The 22764-nt window shown below is 44.9% G+C and overlaps 2 protein-coding genes across 3 annotated transcripts in view; one reads left to right on the top strand and one right to left on the bottom strand.

The window, feature by feature from the left end:
* Positions 1-12588, top strand: part of LOC143296484 (protein dispatched homolog 1-like) — a 31036-nt gene extending 18448 nt beyond the window's left edge. For both annotated transcript variants that reach the window (XM_076608445.1, XM_076608446.1), the window contains exons 8-13: positions 3135-3258; positions 4682-4809; positions 5624-5701; positions 7285-7455; positions 7773-7988; positions 9455-12588. In XM_076608445.1, the coding sequence (XP_076464560.1) occupies positions 3135-3258; positions 4682-4809; positions 5624-5701; positions 7285-7455; positions 7773-7988; positions 9455-9646 (909 nt within the window). In that variant the 3' untranslated portion in view covers positions 9647-12588. The remainder of the gene's footprint in view (positions 1-3134; positions 3259-4681; positions 4810-5623; positions 5702-7284; positions 7456-7772; positions 7989-9454) is intronic.
* The window catches only part of LOC143296620 (protein dispatched homolog 1-like), a 147688-nt gene that overhangs the window by 83384 nt on the left and 41540 nt on the right, over positions 1-22764 (bottom strand). Inside the window, exons 10-11 of the mRNA XM_076608650.1 lie at positions 22576-22653; positions 21612-21782 (exon numbers count right to left, since the gene is read on the bottom strand). Coding sequence (XP_076464765.1) covers positions 21612-21782; positions 22576-22653 — 249 coding nt within the window. The remainder of the gene's footprint in view (positions 1-21611; positions 21783-22575; positions 22654-22764) is intronic.

The raw sequence follows: 22764 nt of genomic DNA, 5'->3' as shown, positions 1-22764 counted from the left end.
CTGAAGGCATCTGTCAGCATGGCTGAAAACATGAGACTGAACAGGGTGGGGGCAAGAACACACCCTTGCTTGACTCCGTTGGAGACGGGGAATGGTTCTGAAGTCTATCCATTGTCTTGGACTCGGGCCAGCATCCCATCGTGTAGTTGCCGTATGATGGTGATGAACTTTCCGGGACATCCGTACTTCGCCATGATTCTCCAAAGGCCATCTCTGCTAACAGTATCGAAGGCCTTGGTCAGATCGACATAGGTGGAGTAAAGGTCGGCGTTCTGTTCCTGACACTTCTCCTGGAGCTGCCTGGCAGCAATCACCATGTCGATAGTCCCGCGTTCTTTCCGGAAGCCACACTGGCTCTCTGGTAGGAGACCTTGCTCAAGGTGTGCTATGAGACGGTTGAGTAGCACTCTGGCCAGAGTCTTGCCTACGACGGACAGCAGGGATATTCCACGATGGTTGTCACAGGCCTGACGATTTCCTTTGCGCTTGTACAGGTGTATGATGGAAGCGTCTTTGAAGTCCTGTGGAACTGCCTCATGCTGCCAGATAAGCTGGAACAGCTGATGAAGCTTCTCGGTCAGCGCCATACCACCTTCTTTGTAGACCTCAGCTGGAATGGAGTCTGAGCCAGGGGCTTTGCCATTGGATAGCAGACGGATAGCTTTCTGGGTCTCCTCCAAAGTTAGAATGGCATCCAACGACTCACTGACTGGCACCTGGGGGAGTCGGTCGATGGCTTCATCATTGATGGTGGAAGGGCAGTTCAGTACACTGTCAAAGTGTTCAGCCCATCTCTCAAGGATCCCGTCCTTGTCAGTGATTAGGATAGAACCATCAGCACTGAGGAGTGGAGCAGATCTGAAGGTGGTGGGATGGTAGACTTCTTTCAGGCCGTTATAGAAGTTCTTCATGTCGTTCCTGTCTGCAAAGCCCTGGATCTCATCAGCTTTGTTGCCCAACCAGGAATCCTGCAGCTGCTGCAGCTTCAGCTGGATGGTGCTGTGTGCGCTCTTCAGTATGTCTTTGTTTGACTGTGACTTGGGATCTTCAATGTGGGCTCTGTAGGCTTGGCGTTTGTCTTCCAGCAGCTGCTTGATTTCAGTGCAGTTCTCATCAAACCAGTCTTTGTGCTTCCTGGCAGAAGGCCCCAGGCACTCCATGGCAGTGTTGTACACCGTCTCATTCAGTGCGCCCCATGCTGCCTCCACATTCTGGTTGTCCAGCACGGTGGACTCAAGGCGTTCCTCTAGGGTGTCAGCAAAGCTCTGCTTGATGTTGCCTAGCTCCAGCCTGTTGACATTCAGGCGTTTGGGTGCTTTCATGCCCTGAGGCCGTCTCTTGGGCTGGATGCGGAGGTTGAGTTTGGAGAGAATAAGGCGGTGGTCTGTCCAGCACTCAGCACCGCACATGGCCCTCGTGACTCGTACATCCTGCCTGTCCCTCTTCCTGACGATGACAAAGTCGATGAGATGCCAATGCCCAGAGCGAGGATGCATCCATGACGTCCTGTTACGGGTAGGGAGGCAGAAGATGGTGTTTGTGATAAGAAGGTCGTGCTCGGCACGTCTGGAGAAGTAGTTGACCATTGCTGTTACAGTTACCAACCCCATGCTTCCCAATCACGCCTTCCCAGGAGGTGCTGTCACAGCCAACTCTCGCGTTAAAGTCACCAAGAATGATGAGCTTGTCTGCGTTGGGAACAGTGGTGATGACAGCGTTCAGGTCCTCGTAGAACTTGTCCTTTATCTCATCCGGGTTGGTCATGGTGGGCGCGTAGGCGCTGACAATGGTGGTAAACTTCTTCACGTTGCATAAAGGGAGTTTCATCGTCATCAGGCGATCGTTCACTCCTTTCGGGGGGCAGCCAGCTTGCCAACGAGGGTTGTCTTCACTGCAAAGCCAGCTCCAGCCTCACGTCTCTCTTCAGGTCCGCGACCACTCCAAAAGAAGGTGTAGCCTGCGCCTCGCTCACAGAGTTCGCCTTCTTCTGCCAGTCTGGTCTCACTTAAGGCGGCGATGTCGATGTTGTACCTGGCTAGTTCACTCGCAATGAGTGCTGTGCGTCTCTGTGGTCTGGCTGAGTCGCCTCTGTCCAGAAGCGTACGCACGTTCCATGTGGCAATGGTCAATGGGGTGCTCTTTGTTTTCTTCTTTCTTTCCTTTGTGTGTCGACCGCTTGAGTAGGGTCCCCGTCAGCCGCGGTATGCTGACTAGGGTGGTGTGGAGCAGGCAATGTTTAGGGCACCTTTTCTAGCCCCTTCCTCATGCCATGGAGGTAAGCAGTGCTGTCCTGAAGAGGGCTGCTCAGTTGCTCAGGGGGCTGCCGATCTCCGCCGCTGCTCCAGTCGGTGAAAAATGACCCTATGGCCTGAGTCGCCTGTGTGCAGGTTCGCGGCTACGACTGCCAGTGTACCCACACCTGTCGCTTCGTCGCTCGCTTGTCGCCACAGGGCTTGGGGAAAAAGATGGTATGGGATGAAGGATGACTGATGACTTGCCCGATGACTTTGTTTATAGTGAGGAGGAGTTGCGCACCGTCGACCTCACTCTCTTGTCCGAGACCGTCTGTATCCAGTGGCAAGACGAGGTCAAGACGACTGGAGATGGAAACGGATGCAGTGGATGACCAGGATGTCCTATGTGCCTCATCCTGCCCTCTGCACTCCACAGTGCTCTGCTGCAACCGCCTTCCTCTCCGTTGAACCATGAAGGTTTCTTCCGCAGAGTCCGCCGGATCCAGTCTTCACATGCTTGGGTAGACAGGCCCTAACTCACCGAGGGTTTGAGACCCGTCGGCTACGCTCACCTAGTTTAGCCAGCCTGTCAAAGCCGTTGCCCGGGGGTTGGGCGCTGCCGCATGCTAGCAGCTTCTAGGACCCATAGGTGAGAGCTGGGTGCCGGTGGGGACCAATAGAGGACGAACCACTCCCGGAAGAGCGTGACAAGCCCCTCCTCTAGAGGTACTACCCCTCCCGTGCACCCCTTAACCCCCTCAGTATGTATAGGTACCAGTAAACGACAGCTGTGTGTCGTCAGCATGTATAGGTACCAGTAAACTACAACTATGTGTTGTCAGTATGTATAGGTACCAGTAAACGTGACTTGTCTGCACGTGTCTCTGTTTCTGTGCTCAGATCCCTCTGACGTACTGGATCTGGGACGCCTTCCAGCAGAACAACACGGAGGATTACCAGATCTTCAACTCGCTCTTCGGGGAGGAGACTGACGCCTACACTTCCAGCGTTCTGACAGCCCCTTGTACGTTATCTGTCTGGTGTTGTTGTTACTGATGTTGTTCTTGGGCGGTGATGCTGTACACACAGAGGACAGTATGTAACAAAGCTGCATTAGCTTTCTTTTTTTTTCTTCTTTTTTTTTGCCCTCAGGCTTTTCAGTTTCAGTTTCTCAATGAGGTGACACTGCTTTCGGGAACACACACACACACACACACACACACACACACACACACGCATGCACGCGCGCGCGTGCGCACACATACACACGCACACACACTTACACTTGCTCACTCACTCACACACATTCACGATCTCTCACACTCACACCCACTCACTCAAACACACATGCTTGCATGCACCCGTGCGCGCCACACACACACACACACACACCTTTGAATGTTTTTTTTTGTTTTTTTTTTACGCCTACATGTTTTAGAGTTGGAATGTTATTCTCTTTGTCAGATTGTTCTCAAGTTAATGTTGTGAATAGTATTGTTTTAATCCCTTACCCTTCCCCTCCCTCTTTTCTCCCCCCACCCCCTTTTTTTCTTTTTTTCATGTGCAATATCACTTAATGTGGATTGACATTAAATGAAATTGAACACACACACACACACACACACACACACACACACACACACACACACACACACACACACAATACAGAGAGAGAGAGAGAGAGAGAGAGAGAGGCATGCACACACACACACACTCTCACACTCACTCTCACGCACTGACTCACACACACACACACACACACACGCACGCGCGCGCACACGCACGCACACACACTTTCACTTACTCACATGCATACGTAGTAATTTCTCCCCCACCCCCACCCCCTCGACTTTTTTCCTACCCTCGTCTAATATCACCAACAGTGAAAAGACGTTAAACTAAAGAACGAACACACATGCGCGCGCTCACACACACACACACACACACACACACACACACACTCACTTTCACTCACACTCACACACACACACTTACACGGACACCCCTCCCTGTACCGTGAGTACCAGGCAAGGCAAGGCAGAGTTGAAACAGAACTGTCAGCTCACAAGGCGTCACGTTGCTGTGGTGACTTGGGTGTCACCGAAAGTACCCACCCGGGGCAGTATTCAAGACAAAATTCATTTTGCCTTCAGGCAAGCTACCCTTGACATGGTAGGGACCTGCGGGTACAGTTTATCTTAAAGGTTAAGTTAACTTTGTATTCAAGACACGCGCGGTGTGCTCAGCCAGCTAACCCAGGATTCAAAATCCCGGTAATTCCCTTCTGCACATGCTCTCAGTTTTACGTCTCACGCGACACGACGCAGAACTGTTCTCCAGGTGTGTCAGTTGTGTGTCAAAGCCTGGGTCTCTACAAATGGTTTGAGATTGTTGGGGGCAGTCACATTTCCTGTGTTAAAGACGGCTCTTGCCTGTGGTGTGTGCAGCCATTCTTGTGGGCAACAGAATCAAGTATGTGGGCATCGCAGTCAACACCACGATAAGGTTGTATTCACTGGGCCACACGGAAGGCATTCCCATTGTGGAGCGCTGGGAACAGTTCATGACAGAACAGGTAGTGTGCTGTGTAGGGTCTGGGAAGGGAGGGGGGCGATTGAGTGGAAGGGGAGTGGTTGTGGTGGGTGTGGGTGTGTGTTGGGCATTGTGGTCTGTGCTCTGTCTGTCTCTTCAGTCTTGCTTTTCTCTATCTGTGTTTGTTCTCTCCTTCCAACTAAACCCCTCATCCAGTCCTATCCAAAAGGACAGTGATGATGACGATGGTAACTTTCTTGATGATCGTCACGACGATTGAAACCAAATACTTACATTTACTTTAATGATGTCGATGATGATAGTAATGATTATGACGAAGATAATTACGACAAATGAAACGGTATACTGATAGTGATGATAGTGATGGTGACTACAATCATGACGAAGATGCCGACGATGACGAAGAAGATAATGATGATGAAGATTATGATGAATACAAAGAAGATGACGATTATGACAACTAATGTTGATGATGATGATGACGACTATGACAAAGATAACGAGCATGACGAAGATGATGACGATAGCTGAAACAGTATATTGATGGTGTTTAGGTGTTGTTGTTGTTGTTGCTGATGATATGACGATGATGACTGGTAGACAGTGATGGTGATTATTATTGGTGAATGATGATTGGTAGACGATGACTGGTGATGATGGTTAAGGATGATGATAAAGAAGGAGGAGGAGGAGGAGAGAGGAGGATTGTGAAAGGTGGAGATGGATGAATGGTGGATGATGATGATTGATGATGATGACGATGATGATCATTGATGATTGATTGATGATGATAACGTTGACGATGACGATGATGACGATGATGATAATGTCCACAGCTCAAAAAGATGCCTGAAGAGATGCAGAGTGGTTTCCAGACAACCAGGACCTCTTGGCACTGGCTGTACATTCAGCGTGTAAGTGATCATTACCAATGAACGTGTGTTATTTTCTTTCACCGAATAGTTCTGTAGCTTCAGTCAGTGCTATCAGACGTGTTGAGAGGAAGCAATAAAAATATCAATCCACGTCAAAATGATCTATGTTGAGGGGAAAGGAGTAAGCCTATACCACTTTCTTGCACCATGTCCTCAGAAGAAAAGTAAAGAAAAAAGCTGACAGACTGAGAAAAAGAGGAAAGAGAAAATGAATGGGGAGGGGGTAGGGAAGGGGCGGCGCAGGGATGAGCGGGGTGTAATTAGATGCCGTAACTTACATTTATCTCAAACCGTATAGTCAAGGGTAATAATCGTCAGTAAGCAACAACAACGACTAAAAGCACCTATTACAAACGACAACGATGTGCAAGAACAAGTGTGTAAGTCGTTGATTCCGAATTTTCAACTGACAGATCGTGGTCTTTCTTTCAAATGAGTCGATCAACTGAGGACCCGTGTGCAAGAGTTGTCCGTGGCAAAATTCTGGAGCAAAAAAACAACAACAACAACAAAAAAAAAAAAAAAAAAAAAAAAAAAAAGAGAGAGAGAGAGAGATAAAGCAGAGGAGGAAACTGCTGCCCCAACTATCTGGGTCAGAATTTGATTATCGTGGAGAGTGTCTTGCCCAAGATACATTCCCTCTCTCTCTGTCAAGAGGGCTTAAGAACAGTCGGCGTTGGTATGGTCCCCAAAGGACAGCTAGCCCCTACAGCTGCAGCACTAAGAGCCAGTGCAGTCTTGCTTCCTAGTTATAGAGTCATAGTCCTTCACAAAAGACTAAGTTAGAAATGAATTCTCATTTTACAACTCTGACGTTGTTGTTGGCCCAACTGCAAGCTCATGTCGATCTCAGACTCAAGACATAAGCCGAGCGTCGAGCCTATTACCCTACAGTCTGGGGGTAGGAGGGGAAGGGTTCGAGCTTGGTGGCGTGCATCTTGCTCGAACCAGGATGCTCAGGGCTATAGTCTTGGCTCGAAAACGAACCACACCACCATGCTGGAGACAAGACCGCAACCCTGAACAACTCGACCTGAAGGATGCAGGCCAGTAGGTCGTTAGACTCAACCCCGGTTACCCTCATAGATAAAGAATTTGACTTCACTTGACATGGCTTGACGTGACGTGACGTGGCGTGACGTGTCGTGACTTAACTTGGCTTGACGTGACGTGACGTGACGTGTGACTTAACTTGGCTTGACGTGACGTGAAGTGACGTGACGTGACTTGAGTTGGCTTGACGTGACGTGACGTGACGTGACGTGACTTGATATGACATGACTGTGACTTAGCATGACTTGACTTGGCTTGGCGTGACGTGACTTGGCCTGACTTGACTTGACGTGACTTGGCCTGACTTGACGTGACGTGACTTGACTTGGCCTGACTTGAATAGACTTGACTTGACGTGTCGTGACTTGGCCTGACTTGACATGACGCGACTTGAATGGGAGTCTCCCGCTGCCCTGTAGCAGGTCCTGGTAGAGAACTTGACTTGACATGACTTGACGCAACTTGAAGTGACTCAACATGACTGGGAGTCCCCCGCCGCACTGTTGCAGGCCCTGGCGGAGAACGCCGTCCTGGGGGTGGGGCTGGGCGTGTCCCTGGCCCTGCCCGTGCTGGTCCTGTCCACCGGCAACGTCATCAACGGTCTGCTGGCCACTCTGTCCATCTGCTGCGTCACCGTCTGCGTCATAGGGGTCATCCCCTTGGCGGGGTGGAGGCTGGGGGTGAGTGAGTGACGTGACACGTCCTCAAGTTTTAACTCACTCCCTACTAATTACCTGACATCAAGTGATGACAGGCGAGAGCGTTCCCTACTGATTACCGCTATACACGTTCTGACTTTCAAAAATTTCCACGCATCACACAGCTGGGAATGAACAATGCTGAATGAGTCTCCTGTCTTGCCTTATTAGCATAGCAAAACATCAAACCACTGGTATTGGCCAATACAATACAATACAATACAATACAATACAATACGGGTGCTGGTGTCCCTCAACATGTGCCTGGTGGTGATACATTACATTACATTACATTACAGGTACTGGTGTCCCTCAACATGTGCCTGGTGGTGGGCCTGGCCGTGGATTTCGTGGTGCACCTGGCGGAAGGATACCACATGTCTCACCGCACTGACCGCCGGGGGAAACTGCAACAGGCGCTGGAGAGGATGGGCATTTCTGTCTTTTCTGGCGCCTGTACTACCCTGGGGGCTTCCTCCTTCATGCTGTTCGCCAAGATTCAGTTCTTCTTTCAGGTCAGGGCCTGGGCGGGGTGCCTGCCCGCTCTGTCTGTCTGTCTGAAAGACACCACCTCCACTCCTCCCCCCTCCCCCACCCTCCCGCCTCTCTCTCAAGACTTGTCTTGGTTGACAAAAGACGTTCACAACGCTATATATCAAAGAGAATATTTATTATAAACTGGCTCTCGTAACACATTTGAAAAACAAAAAACAAAGAGTAGAATGAAAAAAAAACTTCCTTCCTCTAATTAATGAAAAAAGAGACAGTAAAACAATATGGAAAGCCTGTACATCAACTAACAAATAAAAACATGAGCTGAAGCTCATATCTCATGAATGATATATCAGTTGATAAACCAAATCATTATTTCTGAACCGCAACATACAAAGTCATTCAAAATGATAAATCAAAAGACGATGACCTAGAAGAACTAGGAAAATACTGCCAAGCGAGGAATGTCAGTTCAAAATTAGATACAGTGTTTTAGGTGTTCATGAAGTTTTCTTTGCATTAAAGCATTTAAAACAGATAACCATGCGCGGGACTGATGGGATAGATGGAAATATTATCACACTTTCAGCACCTATTATAGCAGAAACTCTTACCTATATATACAATTTTTGTCTTGACAAAGACTGCCTTCGAAAAGCTTTACAGCGAGCAAAAATGATACCAACATATGAATCTGGAAACAAAATTGACCCATCGAATTACAGACTTATTTCGATTCTACCTGTTTATCAAAACCACTTGAATAACACATCAATAAATCTCGTCTTTCACCTATTAACAAATGCGACCTCATACATCCAAAACAACCTGGATTTAGAAAGAATCATTCTTGTCACACAACACTTACCAAATGGATGGATTACTTTTAAATAAAGATATAAAAAAAAGAATCTCTGTAGTTTTCGCAACAGTCTTTGACGACAAAAACCATGAACTGCTCATTAGAAAGTAAGCAATTTATAGATTATCTCATGGAGCACTGGAGTTGATTTCATTGTTTCATTCCAACAGACAACAGATAGTGTCTTTAAACACGTTTACATTATATTTTCTCTGCAACAAATTTATTGTTCCACATGGTTCAGTACTGGGTCTTTTAGTTTTTCATTATCCATCAGCAATCTACCATTATTTCTAAAAATACAATATGGCATGCTTGCTGATGATGCCACTTTAGATACAAGTAATGATGATACTCGTCATTACACAAGCGTTCTTATGACTATAGGCCAAAATTCCAGTCAATATTTTAAAGATACTTATATGTGCTACTTTGAAAAACACGTCACATCTCTCTCTCGTGTGCGCACGCACGCACGGAGACACGCACACGTACACACACACCACACACACACACACACACACACACACACATGTGCACATGTGCAAGCATACACACACATGCATCGGTAATTTTCTTTTCTTTTTACATTCTAACTGTAGACCAACACCATACAATGTGTTTCAGTTCGGAATCTTCATGTTCTGCACCATGGGTTTCTCTTTGGTGTTCTCCATGGGTCTCTACGTCACAGTCATGGGCATTCTGGGACCGGAAGGAGACACCGGTGACATCTGGGTCCTAATCAAGAAGTGCTGCGTGCGCCGGAATCGAAAGATAGGTCAACATGGCGGAGCTGGCGACAACGGTGTGGAGTGAGCTGATCTCCGAAGACATATGTACTTTTTGGAACAACCGGCTGTATTTTTTGAACGGCACATGTTGCTGGCTATCTGATTTCTCTGTCTGTCTCTGTATCTGTCTGTCTCTTTCCCCTGTGTGTGTGTGTTTGTGTGTGTGTGCGGGTGTACGTGTATGCATGTGTATGTGCATGTGTGTGTGTGTGTGTGTGTGTGTGTGTGTGCATGTGTGTATTTGTTAATGGTATGTGTGCATGCGTGAGTGTGCGTGCGTCCGTAAGGAAGACTGCATTTCAACGAAGAGAAAGACAACAATCCCATATTCCTTTGCAATATTAAGGGCACGTGGTGATGATCAGTGTTCGGTTTATGTGTACTCCTCTACCGTTTCTGTATCTTCCCTGAAACTGTGATATGAAAAAAATCCGTCCTGCGGAACAGCAAACTCTAATCGGGTGTCTGTAATTATCCTTGCTTATAAGGTATAACACACTGACTGTGATATAAAAGAAACATCTCCGTCCGTCCTATGGATTCACCGAAGATCCCCACAGATCCCCCAACCCCCACCCCCCATGCCCCCACCCCCACCCCACCCCACCCCCACAAACACCTCCACAAGATCTTGAGTTGTGGTATTCTTTTGGATGAGATGATAGAGGGAGGTCCATTGTGCAGCGTGTACGTACAGCATGTGAAAGAGCCCACGGCAGCGAAAGGGTTCCCGACAAGAAAAATCCACTTTGACAGGCAAAGAAATTCACATGCAGACAGAAATGAAACGGGTGGCGCTGCACTTTAGCGACACACTTTTCCTGGACAGAGCGCCCGAACTTCACAGGGAAATATTTGTTGTGACAAAAAGTAACAGTACAGTATAATGGAACACTGATCGTGCAGTACAGTGCAGTACAGTGCAGTGTAGTGTAGTACAGTGAAGTACAGTGCAGTACATTATAATGCAGTACATTGCAATGCAGTGCAGTGCAGTACACTGCAGTGCAGTGCAGTGCAGTATAGTACAGTGCAGTGCAGTACAGTACAGTACAGTGCAGTACAGTACAGTAGGCTACAGTAAATACAGTAGGCTACAGTAAGTACAGTACAGTACAGTGCAGTACAGTGCAGTGCAGTACAATGCAATACAGAAGGCTACAGTAAATACAGTAGGCTACAGTAAGTACTGTGCAGCACAGTGCAGTACAGCATAGTACAGCACAGCACAGTACAATACAGTACAACACAACGCAATACAATACAATTCAACAGAATTCGATGTCATGTTATTGCCTTCCATGTCTCATTCCGTATTCTCTTTCTCATTTATTTTGATTTTTTATGTTACTTTGTGGAGATATATTTGTATTATGATATGAAAAACACAAAAAACTAACCTTTGGGACAACTGAATTTAAACTGGCGGGGTTCTTTTCCTCTGTTTTTCTGTCTTTGCTGTCGACACTGCAACAACGTGCTCTCCCTTGTGAGAGCAGCCCGAATTTTGCACAGAGAAATATGTCGTAACAAACACAACACAACAAAACACAATACAATTCAGTACAGTACATTGTGCAGTCACTGCAGACGACGTTAGATGGCTAACTTTACACAATGCATATGCACGGAAAAGTAGTTTTTTTTTTAATTTTTTTATTTTTTTTTTAAACTTTTTATTTTCATCATCCCCCCATCCCTTCCCAACTGTTTCCGTTTTGGAGATGGGAAGAAAGCCAGTCACAAATAGAAGGCATAAGATGTTAGAGGTAGTCTCCCTTGAATGACTGTCGCTGAAAGAATCCTGCTCGGAGAAAAGTGGCAAAAATAAATAAATAAATAAATAAATAAATAAATAAATAGATAAATAAATAAAAAATAAATGAATAAATAAAATGGCAGTTTGTGTTCTCAGAATGAAAGTTGTTAAACTGTTCGTTATGGTTGGTGATTTCTGCGACCATTTGTTTCGAGACTGAGAGTTGAATTAGGCAGAATAGTATGATTGCGTCTTTAAAAATCCAGTTGTAATATTTTCCACTATAATACCAGACAGTGGTGATGATGATGAAATTTTTTGTTTTTGTTTTTGTCGAAGACAAACGTGGACATGTGGTCTACACATACTTTTGTTGTTTAAGGTCGTCATTCCTTCCAATTTTTTTCTTTCTGGTGGGCAAATAACAATTACAGGAAGCAACGTGATTTCATATGACTATGTTGTTGTCCAGAGAAATTGATTCTGCTTCTTAATTAAACAGTTAGCACTTTCAATGCCAGAATTATCGACTTGTCATCAATGCAATTATTATTTATACGCTTTTCAATGCATGTTTTTTGCTGTAAATATTCTCAGACTGCTGTTGTTCATGAATCATTTGTGTGGCATTTGTCTCTCGTGAATAACGTGTCAGCGAGATGTCTATGTTAATATAGATCAGTGACCAGTTTTGTTTTTTATGCGGTTGCTTGCACGCGCGCGTGTAGTAGGCTTGTGTGTGTAAAGGCCTCTCCTTGCGTGCGTGCGTGCGTGCGTGCGTGTGTGTGTGTGTGTGTGTGTGTGTGTGACTCGACTCGACTCGACTTAATTTATTGTCATAAAATCATTAAGGATTAATAAACAAAAGAACATAATGAATAGTGTGTGTATATTGTATATATATATATATATATATGTGTGTGTGTGTGTGTGTGTGTGTGTGTGTGTGTGTGTGTGGTGTGTGTGTTCAGACTTACATCCTTACCCGGTGATAAACACTTCAGTCCTTACCCAGTGATCAACACTTCAGTCTGGTACGCTAAAAAACACGATTTCGTTTGATTCATGCCACCGACGTTAACAACCCCTTCAGTGCCATTGTGCGCATCATGTACGTACAAAGTGATGATACGTCACTGATGACGTCATCAGAAGAAGGGGAGATAACTGTGAAAGGTTTGAAGGTGTTTCAAAAGCAAAAAGAAGAAAAAAAAAGAGAAAAAAATACAGTCATCCTTCCATCTGTGTGTGTGTGTGTGTGTGTGTGTGTGTGTGTGTGTGTGTGTGTGTGTGTGTGTGTGTGTGCGTGTGTGTGTGTGTGTGCTCGAACGTATGTGTTTGGAGTGGGAATGTGGACACGTGTATTATAGACAGATTATAGACATGTAATCTATTCTCTTTGGATTCAATTTGTTTGTTGGTATTTACAGTTCACATGTATATGTATACGTATCAACGAGAATAACTGTTCGGTTCTGAAATAAATGCAAATCCACTTTGTATGGGTTTGGTATCATAATCATAGCATTATTATGGATATGAATTTTATCGAGAATAATCTATTCAGTTCTGAAATCAATGCAAAATAGGCTTGTGTGGGTTTAATATGATAATAATGTTTTTTTCGTTTTACATTCTTTTAAAAATTGTACTGTTATTGGTGATGAGGCTGTGGTATTGTGACAATAAATACACATCTCAAATCCCAAATTTTCTTTTTCAAAAATATGTCCTTGGTTTTTTTTGGTTTTTTTGTTTGTGAGAGAGAGAGAGAGAGAGAGAGAGAGAGAGAGAGAATGCGAATGCGAAAATTTTATACAGATTAGGCCAAGGCCCCCTTACTGAAGGGGGGCAAACATAAGGTACTTCAATCTCACAAGTAAATACTGAGATAAAACATCGAGTTATAGATAATAATAAGTCTTTTCAGGAAACTTTCACATCTCTTTCGTAGTATACGGTTGTCTAAGTTGCAACCAAACGTAATCGTTGAAGAGCTTTGTAAATGTAGAACGCCAGATTTAGAACAATTTCGTTTCTGAAGGACATAAGCATATTGAATCTGAAGCGACATTGATTACGAAAACATTTAGGCCGAATATATTTCATCCTCAAGTCATGAAGAACAGGACAGCCAAGCATAAAATGAATTTCATCATCCTCACTGTCATGGCATAACCGACACAGCATTTTATCGACTCTTCTATCATTAAGTCTAGAGCGGTGATTTGCAATGTCTGAGACACCAAATCTTAGTTTTGTCAACCCACATTTAACATATCTGTTCATTACAATTTCAACGTATGGTTCAACATGATGAGTTAACTTAAACATCCTGTATTCAGCAAATCTGCTACTGTTCTGAATATGAGTATGTCAGTCCTGCCATCTACAGTCAACAGTTCTTCGTTTAAAGCAGTTTATGAATCCTGTTATATTTTCAACACCCTGGTTATCCCAGACATATGCAAATCCATAAGAACACAGACATGTTCGTATGCTTGTAACCCATGTTCTCTTTCCACTACAGTCTATATTATACAGTGTTTTATATGCCTTATTTGGTAATCTATGATTTCCCATTTTTTGTTAATTTCAGCCAATAACTAATAGATTTCACATAGGAATTCAAGTATATAGGGTATCTGCCGAGTTCCCCATAAATTAAATCATTCAGTGTCCGACTGTCAACATTCAAAAAACGTTTCATAGCAAACAAATGTAATCTTTCAATGTCCCTTCCGTTTTCGAACGCCCATATTTCAGCACCATACTGTAAAATAGAGTGTACCTGTGAATCAATTATAGACAATGAGCTACAATCTAGTCTATACATGATACGTAGTATATTCAAAGCAGACAAGGATTTTAATGTCCATTCAGCGTTACAACGCCCTTCAGACAAGGGGTTAAGAAACCACACGCATGCTTGTGAACACCTCAAGTAATTTGCATGGTCATTTGAACTATAAACACCGACGCGCACGCACGCTTTCAGGCAGAAACAAATTCATTCACGCACGCTCACTCTCGCGCAAGGTCGCGAGCGCTAAGCCGCAACCATCCTTGTCTAAACCCCCATCATCCCTCCCCACCCCCACCCCCACACACCCCCAAAAAATGTCCTCTTTTTTTTGAGAGAGAGAGAGAGCTTATACGTGTGTGTGTGTATGTTTGTGTGTGTGTGTGTGTGTGTGTGTGTGTGTGTGTGTGTGAGAGAGAGAGAGAGAGAGAGAGAGAGAGAGAGAGAGAGAGAAAGAGTGCGTGTATTTTCTTCCTCTTCCTGGTGTCTTAGTCTTCTTAATTCCGTGTTTCGCATTAACAATATGCAGAAAATCCTCCAGCGAGTTTAGACCTATGTGCTCACGAGTCTGGATGATTGATGTATTTGGCTCAGTGTCAGAACTGGATATTTTTGGTAAAAGTAAATGAGGAAACAAAAAGACTGATATAAAACAAGAGACGATTTCCACATTTCTCAATTGATCAAAATGATCATGAACACGTTGGTATTTTTAGTCTCCTCTTCCTTTCTTCATTACCCTTTTTTAAGGGAAATATCTTTATTCCCCATTTCATTATATACATTACATTCATGTAAGTTTACAGACTCCTGTCCTTATTCTGTCAGCGAATATCAAGAAATGCTAATTATTGATCATTCAATGAATTAATTTTGAAAAACAGATAAAACAGAACCCAACACCATGAACAACACAACAGCAAACAGAACCTAGCTGCCCTCACACATGCACGTGAACACTGACGCTCTGATCGCTCTTGCCCAAGGTGAAGGTCTTCCGAAGAGCAGGCAGCTCGTGACCTTGGTAGTGCACTTGCAGCTCGTAGTCGCCATGGAAACCGCGAACGGTGATGCGGTCGTTGGGCTGGGAGGGGGTGACGGTTTCATCCGTCATCCATTGGTTCTCCAACAGGTCCAGGAGGCGTCGACCCCCTTCAGTCGGCTTTGGGGGAGGGCATGACAAAGACATCTCGGTCAGATGCATGCACACACACACACACACACACATACACACATACACACACACACATACACACATCTATTTATCTACACACACACACACAGATACACACATCTATCTATCTATCTACACACACACACACACACACACACCTATCTATCTACACACACACACACACACACACACACACACACACACACACACACACACACCTATCTATCTACACACACACATACACACACAGGTGTAGTGTGTGTGTGTGTGTGTGAGAGAGAGAGAGACAACCATGGACAATTGGGTTTGAGATATGTTTTTATTGTCACAAATTAACAGCCTCGTCACAAATCACAATACAATTTATTCAAAGATAAAAGAATGTAAAACATACAAACATTAAAGCCGATTTTGCATTGATTTTAGAACTGAATAGATTATTATGGATAAAATGCATAACTATATAATGGTTATGATACCAAACCCACACAAAAAACGAATTTGCTTTGATTTCGAACCTGCACAGGTCAATAATACATACATATATACATATAAACTGTCAATGGCAAAGAACAAATTCAATCCAAAAAGAACAGATTATATGTATTTTGTCTATATGTCCACATCCCCACTCAACACACACACACACACACACACACACACACACACAGAGGTGCGCGCGCGCGCACGGACACCCACACAGAGGAACGGGAGTGGATCGTTTTTCTTTTCGTTTTTTCAAAACATGGATTATCATATCAGTACCTCCAGGCAGCAAAACACGTCTGAAAACACACACACACACACACACACACACACACACACACACACACACACACACACACACACACACACTCATACACACACACGCACAAACACACAGACACACAGACACCCACGCACGCACGTACTTACACACACAGAGGCACACAGACACACGCAAACAAACAAGCGTACACAAGCGCGGGCGCGCACACACATACACGCACTAATGCACACGCACACACACACACTCACGCACTAACACGCGCACACACACAAACACAAACACACACACATACACACACACACACACACACACACACACACACACACACACACACACACATCGGTGACTCGTATGAATCAAACGAAATCGTAATTGTGTTTCTAACACACGGGACTGAGATGTTAATTACCGGGTAAGAATGTAAGTCTGAACACACACACACACACACAGGTCTATACACACGAGCGTGGAAGCGCGCGCATACAGAACAAAGTTGGTTACTGGTCTGTATTGACACAGGCATCTCGCTGACACGTTATTCACGAGAGAGAGACAAATGACGTTCGAATGATTCATGAACAACAGCAGTCTGATGACAATATATACAGCAAAAAATTGCATTGAAAAGCGTATCAATAAAAATTGCATTGATGGCAAGTCGATAATCCTTGCATTGAAAGTGCTAACTGTTTTATCAAGAAGCAGAATCAGTTTATCTGAACAACAATTAAACAATTAATGATTCATCGGAAGGTGCATAACTACAGTATTCTGCATAATTCAACTCTCAGTAGCAAAAGTCGAAACATATGGTCCTAGAAATCACCAACCATTACGAACAGTTTTACAAGTGCCAGTCTGAGAACACGAACTGCCAAATCCAGTTTTTTGTTTGCCAGTTTCCCCCGAGTTGGATTCTTTCAACGAAAGTTGCTCAAGGGAGACACCTCTAACATCGTATGCCTTCCGTTTTTGCCTGGCCTTCTGCCCTTCTTCAGAATGGCAACAGTTGATAGAAACAACAACAACAACAATAACAACAACAACCCAACAACAACAACACCACTTGCATTTTATATCACAATCGGTGTATTTACCTTTTAAACAAAGATGATTGCAGACACCCGATAAAGTTTGCTGTTCTGCAGGACGGATTTTTTTTATATAACATTTTCAGGAAAGATACAGGAACGGTAGAGGAGTATACGTAAACTGGACACTGATTATCACCACGTGTCCTTGAAATTGCAAAGAAATGTGGGATTGTTGCCTTTCTTTTCGACGGAAATGCAATCTTCCATACGAATGCACGCACGCTCCTGCATATTCAAAAGCAAATACGTACATACACACCCCCTCCCCCCCTCCCACTCCCACACACACACTAGCGCGCATACATATTCCAAACGTCAACCTACCATTGTGAAATGTTTCGTTTCTTTAGATACCAAAATATCACATAATATTGCTCCACCTTACTTCACTTTGAGCGGAGCTCATCCCTGTACATCAACAATGTTGACTAAGAAAACGCCTTTGACAGTGCAGACAGAGAGACCCCACGGACACTGCTTCGGCACTACGGGGTGCCAACCAAGATGTTAAACATGATCAAGGACAGCTATGACGGAAGGGCTGCAGAGTTCACCAGACAGTTTCAGGTCAAGACCGGTGTCAGGCAAGGATGCCTTCTGTCTCCTTTCCTCTTCCTTCTAGTCTCTGATTGGATTTTGGAAACATTCACAGGACAGAGACAAATGTGCACTATGGAGGCAGCTGGATGACTTGTGCATGATCTTTCCCACGACCAGCAGCAGATGCAGGATAATACCACAGTACTAGCAGACACCGTCACTATAGACCTCAACATCCACAGGGACTAGACGAAAATCATAAGAATAAATACAACCAGCGCTGAGCCAGTCATACGCGAAGGTAAAACGCTGGAAGAAATTGAAATCATTCACATATCCTGGAAGCACCGAGCAGGGTGGCTTTTTGCAGATGTCGAAGCAACGAGGTCAAGCAGCGTTTATACAGCTCAAAAACATCTGGAGCACAAAAGTGCTGTCAAAACAAACTAAATTCGGCTTTCCAATTCTAACGTGGATGGCGCTGAGACATGGACGACAGACAGGTATACTACCTTCCACAACGTGTAGACGTTCATCAACAAGTGTGTGAGAAGGGTCTTCCAGATTAACTTGCTAGACAAGATGAACAACATCGACCAAAGGCAGAAGATACATCTGGAATCTGAAACTGGAATAAGAAGGTGGGGAGGGATCGGACACACGCTACAAAAAAAAAACAGCGTCGAGCATCGCCAGACAGGCCTTGACATAGAAAGAGAAAGAGAGGCCGGCAGAGAAACACCTGGAGAAAAGACCTCCAGGCAGACACCAAGAAGATGGGCCTTACCTGGAGCCAGACAGAGGCACAGGCACATGACAGAAGACTGTGGAGGCCTTCTTGACGGCCTCAGGAGAGTGAAAGGCATAGTAAGCAAGTCACTTCAGTTCAGTCTATAAAGCTAAAATCCCATTCCACTTTACAAAAGCCATCAAATACGAGAAAAACAAAACAGCAAGGAAAAAAAGAAAGAAAACAAACAAGGTTAAAAAAAAGAAGAAGAAGAAGACAAAAAACCCCAAAAAAAACTCCCCAAAAAACAAAAAAACCCACGATAAAAATGATGACACTAAAACGACCGGATCCAAAACAGACTTACATCAACGTAAAAATATGATTACATGAAAAAGAAAAACAAACGTGTCGATACTGGTAAGTACATAATAAAACACACATACACGCGCGAGCATGGGTGAGAGAGAGACAGAGAAAGAGAGAGAGAGAGAGAATTAGACACACAGAGAGAGAAATCAGTAGCCAACAACACTGATACTTGCTTAAAAAACAAACAAACAGAACCGGTCGTTCCAGAAAGTCAAAATTTCTTGGGAGCTCAGCTACACAACGGTGTCGTCAGCTAGCCCATGTTGACCATCCTTTACCCGCCGGCGCACACAGCACTTCCTGACTAGGACCCGGATGTCGCCGGTGTCCCCTTCCGGTCCTAGAATGCCCATGACTGTGACGTAGAGACCCATGGAGAACACCAAAGAGAAACCGATGGTGCAGAACATGAAGATTCCGAACTGAAACACATTGTATGGTATTGGTCTACAGTGGAGGAGGCGTGGGGGGAGGGGGGGATGCGAGGGAAACAGAGCAAGAAAAGAGACAGAGAGACAAGGGGAGAGAGACAGAGACAGAGAAAGAGAGACAGAGACAGACAGACAGACAGAGACCGAGACAGTCAGAGGAGAGAAAGAGAGACAGAGAGTCAAAGGAGAGATATATAGAGAGAGGAGGAGAGACAGAAACAGAGAAAGAAGAAGAAGAAGAGAGAGAGAGACACTGGACACACTGGACACTGGAATTATTTATTGTCATTGCCAAGAAAGGTCTTTTGACAAGGCGGCAACAACATAAATGCATATATTTTAGCTTCAAAACAACAACAACAAAACACTATATTTTTTTTCTCTGAACCCTTCAGTCAGTTTAAACCAAGAAAATATGCAATACTTTGAAACACTTAAGTCACATCCTGACAAAAAACTCAACGAAACGGAACTAAAGAAAAACAACGAGAGAGAGAGAGAGAGAGAGAGAGAGAGAGAGAGAGAGAGAGAGATACAGACAGACACAGAGATAGACACACAGACAGACCAACACAGAGACAGACACACAGAGCAGGCAGGCACCCCGCCCAGGCCCTGACCTGAAAGAAGAACTGGATTTGGCCGAATAGCATGAAGGAGGAAGCCCCCAGGGTGGTACAGGCGCCAGAAAAGACAGAAATGCCCATCCTCTCCAGCGCCTGTTGCAGTCTCCCCCGGCGGTCAGTGCGGTGAGACATGTGGTATCCTTCCGCCAGGTGCACCACGAAATCCACGGCCAGACCCACCACCAGGCACATGTTGAGGGACACCAGCAACTGTGATGTAATGCAATGTAATGTAATGTATCACCACCAGGCACATGTTGAGGGACACCAGTACCTGTGATGTAATGTAATGTAATATATCACCACCAGGCACATGTTGAGGGACACCAGTACCTGTGATGTAATGTAAAGTAATATATCACCACCAGGCACATGTTGAGGGACACCAGCACCTGTGATGTAATGTAATGTAATGTAATGTATCACCACCAGGCACATGTTGAGGGACACCAGCACATGTGATGTAATGTAATGTAATGTAACGTAATGTAATTTAATGTATCACCACCAGGCACATGTTGAGGGACACCAGCACCTGTGATGCTATGTAATGTAATTTAATGTAATGTAATGTACTGTAATGTATCACCACCAGGCACATGTTGAGGGACATCAGCACCTGTAATGTAATGTAATGTAATGTATCACCACCAGACACATGTCGAGGTCTCATACGTAGCAAACACTTAGCGCACATAAAAGAACCCTTGGCGACAAAAGAGTTACACACACACACACACACACACACACACACACACACGCACACACACACACAAACACTGGCTCCAGTGTGAAGTGACCACTCATCACTCACTGTGCCAATTTATGCAAGTTTAGCGGACCGCAAAGGCCGTCACGTGTGCTGCATGCAGATCGTCACTGATCACGGAAAATCCGATGACAACCGTGCTTTCTACAAGGTGTTCAGTGACAGATTTCTAAATGATTCCTGAACCGATTTACGTCGGATAAGTTGCAAAAGAAAGAGCTGAACACCTACTTTATAATGAGTATAAAATGAAGTGTTGATTATTTGAGATGAATTTATAATCTTCTTCTAAGTCACCTGAACAGGGTCAGTTTTAACGAGCTGAACATTACAAACTGCGTTAAATCATTTTAACGAAGGCAAACATAAATGAAACAGATTTAAAGATGGAATTGCGATGATTCCGCCAGTATATAATACTTGTAGTTTACTGATCTGACAAAAGAGCTATTAATTAAATACTTTGGAGCAGAAACACAGATTCCAGCTCAGCCAATAGCGTACTGCGACGCGACACTGGTCGAGCAGGTGGTCTGGCGAGGACAAAATGATGTAAGTGGAGTGACGTCACACAATCCTGGGCGCGGGTAAGGCAGGAAAACTGTCGTCTGCTAATACAGCTTGTGCCTGAGGCGAGCTAATACAGCTTGTGCGTGAGGCAAGTATTGGAGCAAGCATAGCGCTTGGTCACACACACACACACACACACACACACACACACACACATATATATATATATATATATATATATATCAACACAATGCAATGCAACACAACAGAATGCAATGCAAAGCAGTACAGTACAGTTCAACATAACACAAGTGAGTCAACACAACACAACAACATAACACAACACAACAACAAAACACAACTACTAAAGCCCAACGGTTAAAACGTGTGGACGTGTCACGTCACTCACTCACCCCCAGCCTCCACCCCGCCAAGGGGATGACCCCTATGACGCAGACGGTGACGCAGCAGATGGACAGAGTGGCCAGCAGACCGTTGATGACGTTGCCGGTGGACAGGACCAGCACGGGCAGGGCCAGGGACACGCCCAGCCCCACCCCCAGGATGGCGTTCTCCGCCAGGGCCTGCAACAGTGCGGCGGGGGAATCCGGGTCATGTCGAGTCACGTGAAGTCAAGTCATGTCAAGTCAAGTCAAGTCACGTCACGTCAAGTCAAGTCAAGTCACGTCACGCCACGTTAAGTCAAGTCAAGTCACATCACGTTAAGTCAAGTAAAGTCATGTCATCGCGTCAAGTCACTTCAAGTAAAGTTACGTCACGTCACGTCACGTCATGTCAGATCAAGTCAAGTCACGTCAAGTAAAGTCACGTCGCGTCACGTCAGGTCAAGCCAAGCCACGTCAAATCACTTCATGTCAAGTCATGTCAAACCATGTCACGTCGAATTACGTCAAGTCAAGTCACGTCACGTCAAGTCAAATTCTTTATGTACGAGGGTAACAGGGGTTCAGTCTAACGACCTCTTGTCTCACGTCCTTCAGGTCGAGTTGTTCAGGGTTGTCTTGGCTCGGGCACGGTGGTGTGGTTTGTTCTCGAGCCAAGACTACAACCCTGAACAACCCGGTTCGAGCAAGAAGCTCCACACGATGTAATCACAAACGCCATCTAATTACAACCCCCTCTCCCCCTCCCCCCCTCCGCCCCCCGACCTCCCGCCCCCTCTCATCTCTCCGCCCCCTTCCCTACCCTCCATCTCCAATCTTTCTCTATTTTCTTCTTTTTCTCATTCTGTCACATTTTCTTTTCTTTTCTTTTTTCTTTTCTTTTTTGGGTGCAGGATGTAAAAAGGATGTATAATGATTCGGCAAGAAAGGGAATGTAATGAGGGATTCATGTTCATTGGTAGTGAACACTTACGCGCTGAACGTACAGCCAGTGCCAAGAGGTCATGGTTGTCTGGAACCCACTCTGCATCTCTTCAGGCATCTTTTTGAGCTGTGGACATTATCATCATCGTCATCATCATCATCGTCATCTTTATCATCATCATCATCATCATCATCATCATCACCGCAACCATCACCAACACCACCACTATCATCATCA

This window comes from Babylonia areolata, chromosome 21 (assembly GCF_041734735.1).
Source record: "Babylonia areolata isolate BAREFJ2019XMU chromosome 21, ASM4173473v1, whole genome shotgun sequence".
Classification (NCBI taxonomy): domain Eukaryota; kingdom Metazoa; phylum Mollusca; class Gastropoda; order Neogastropoda; family Buccinidae; genus Babylonia; species Babylonia areolata.
This window is presented reverse-complemented; position numbering and strand designations above follow the sequence as displayed.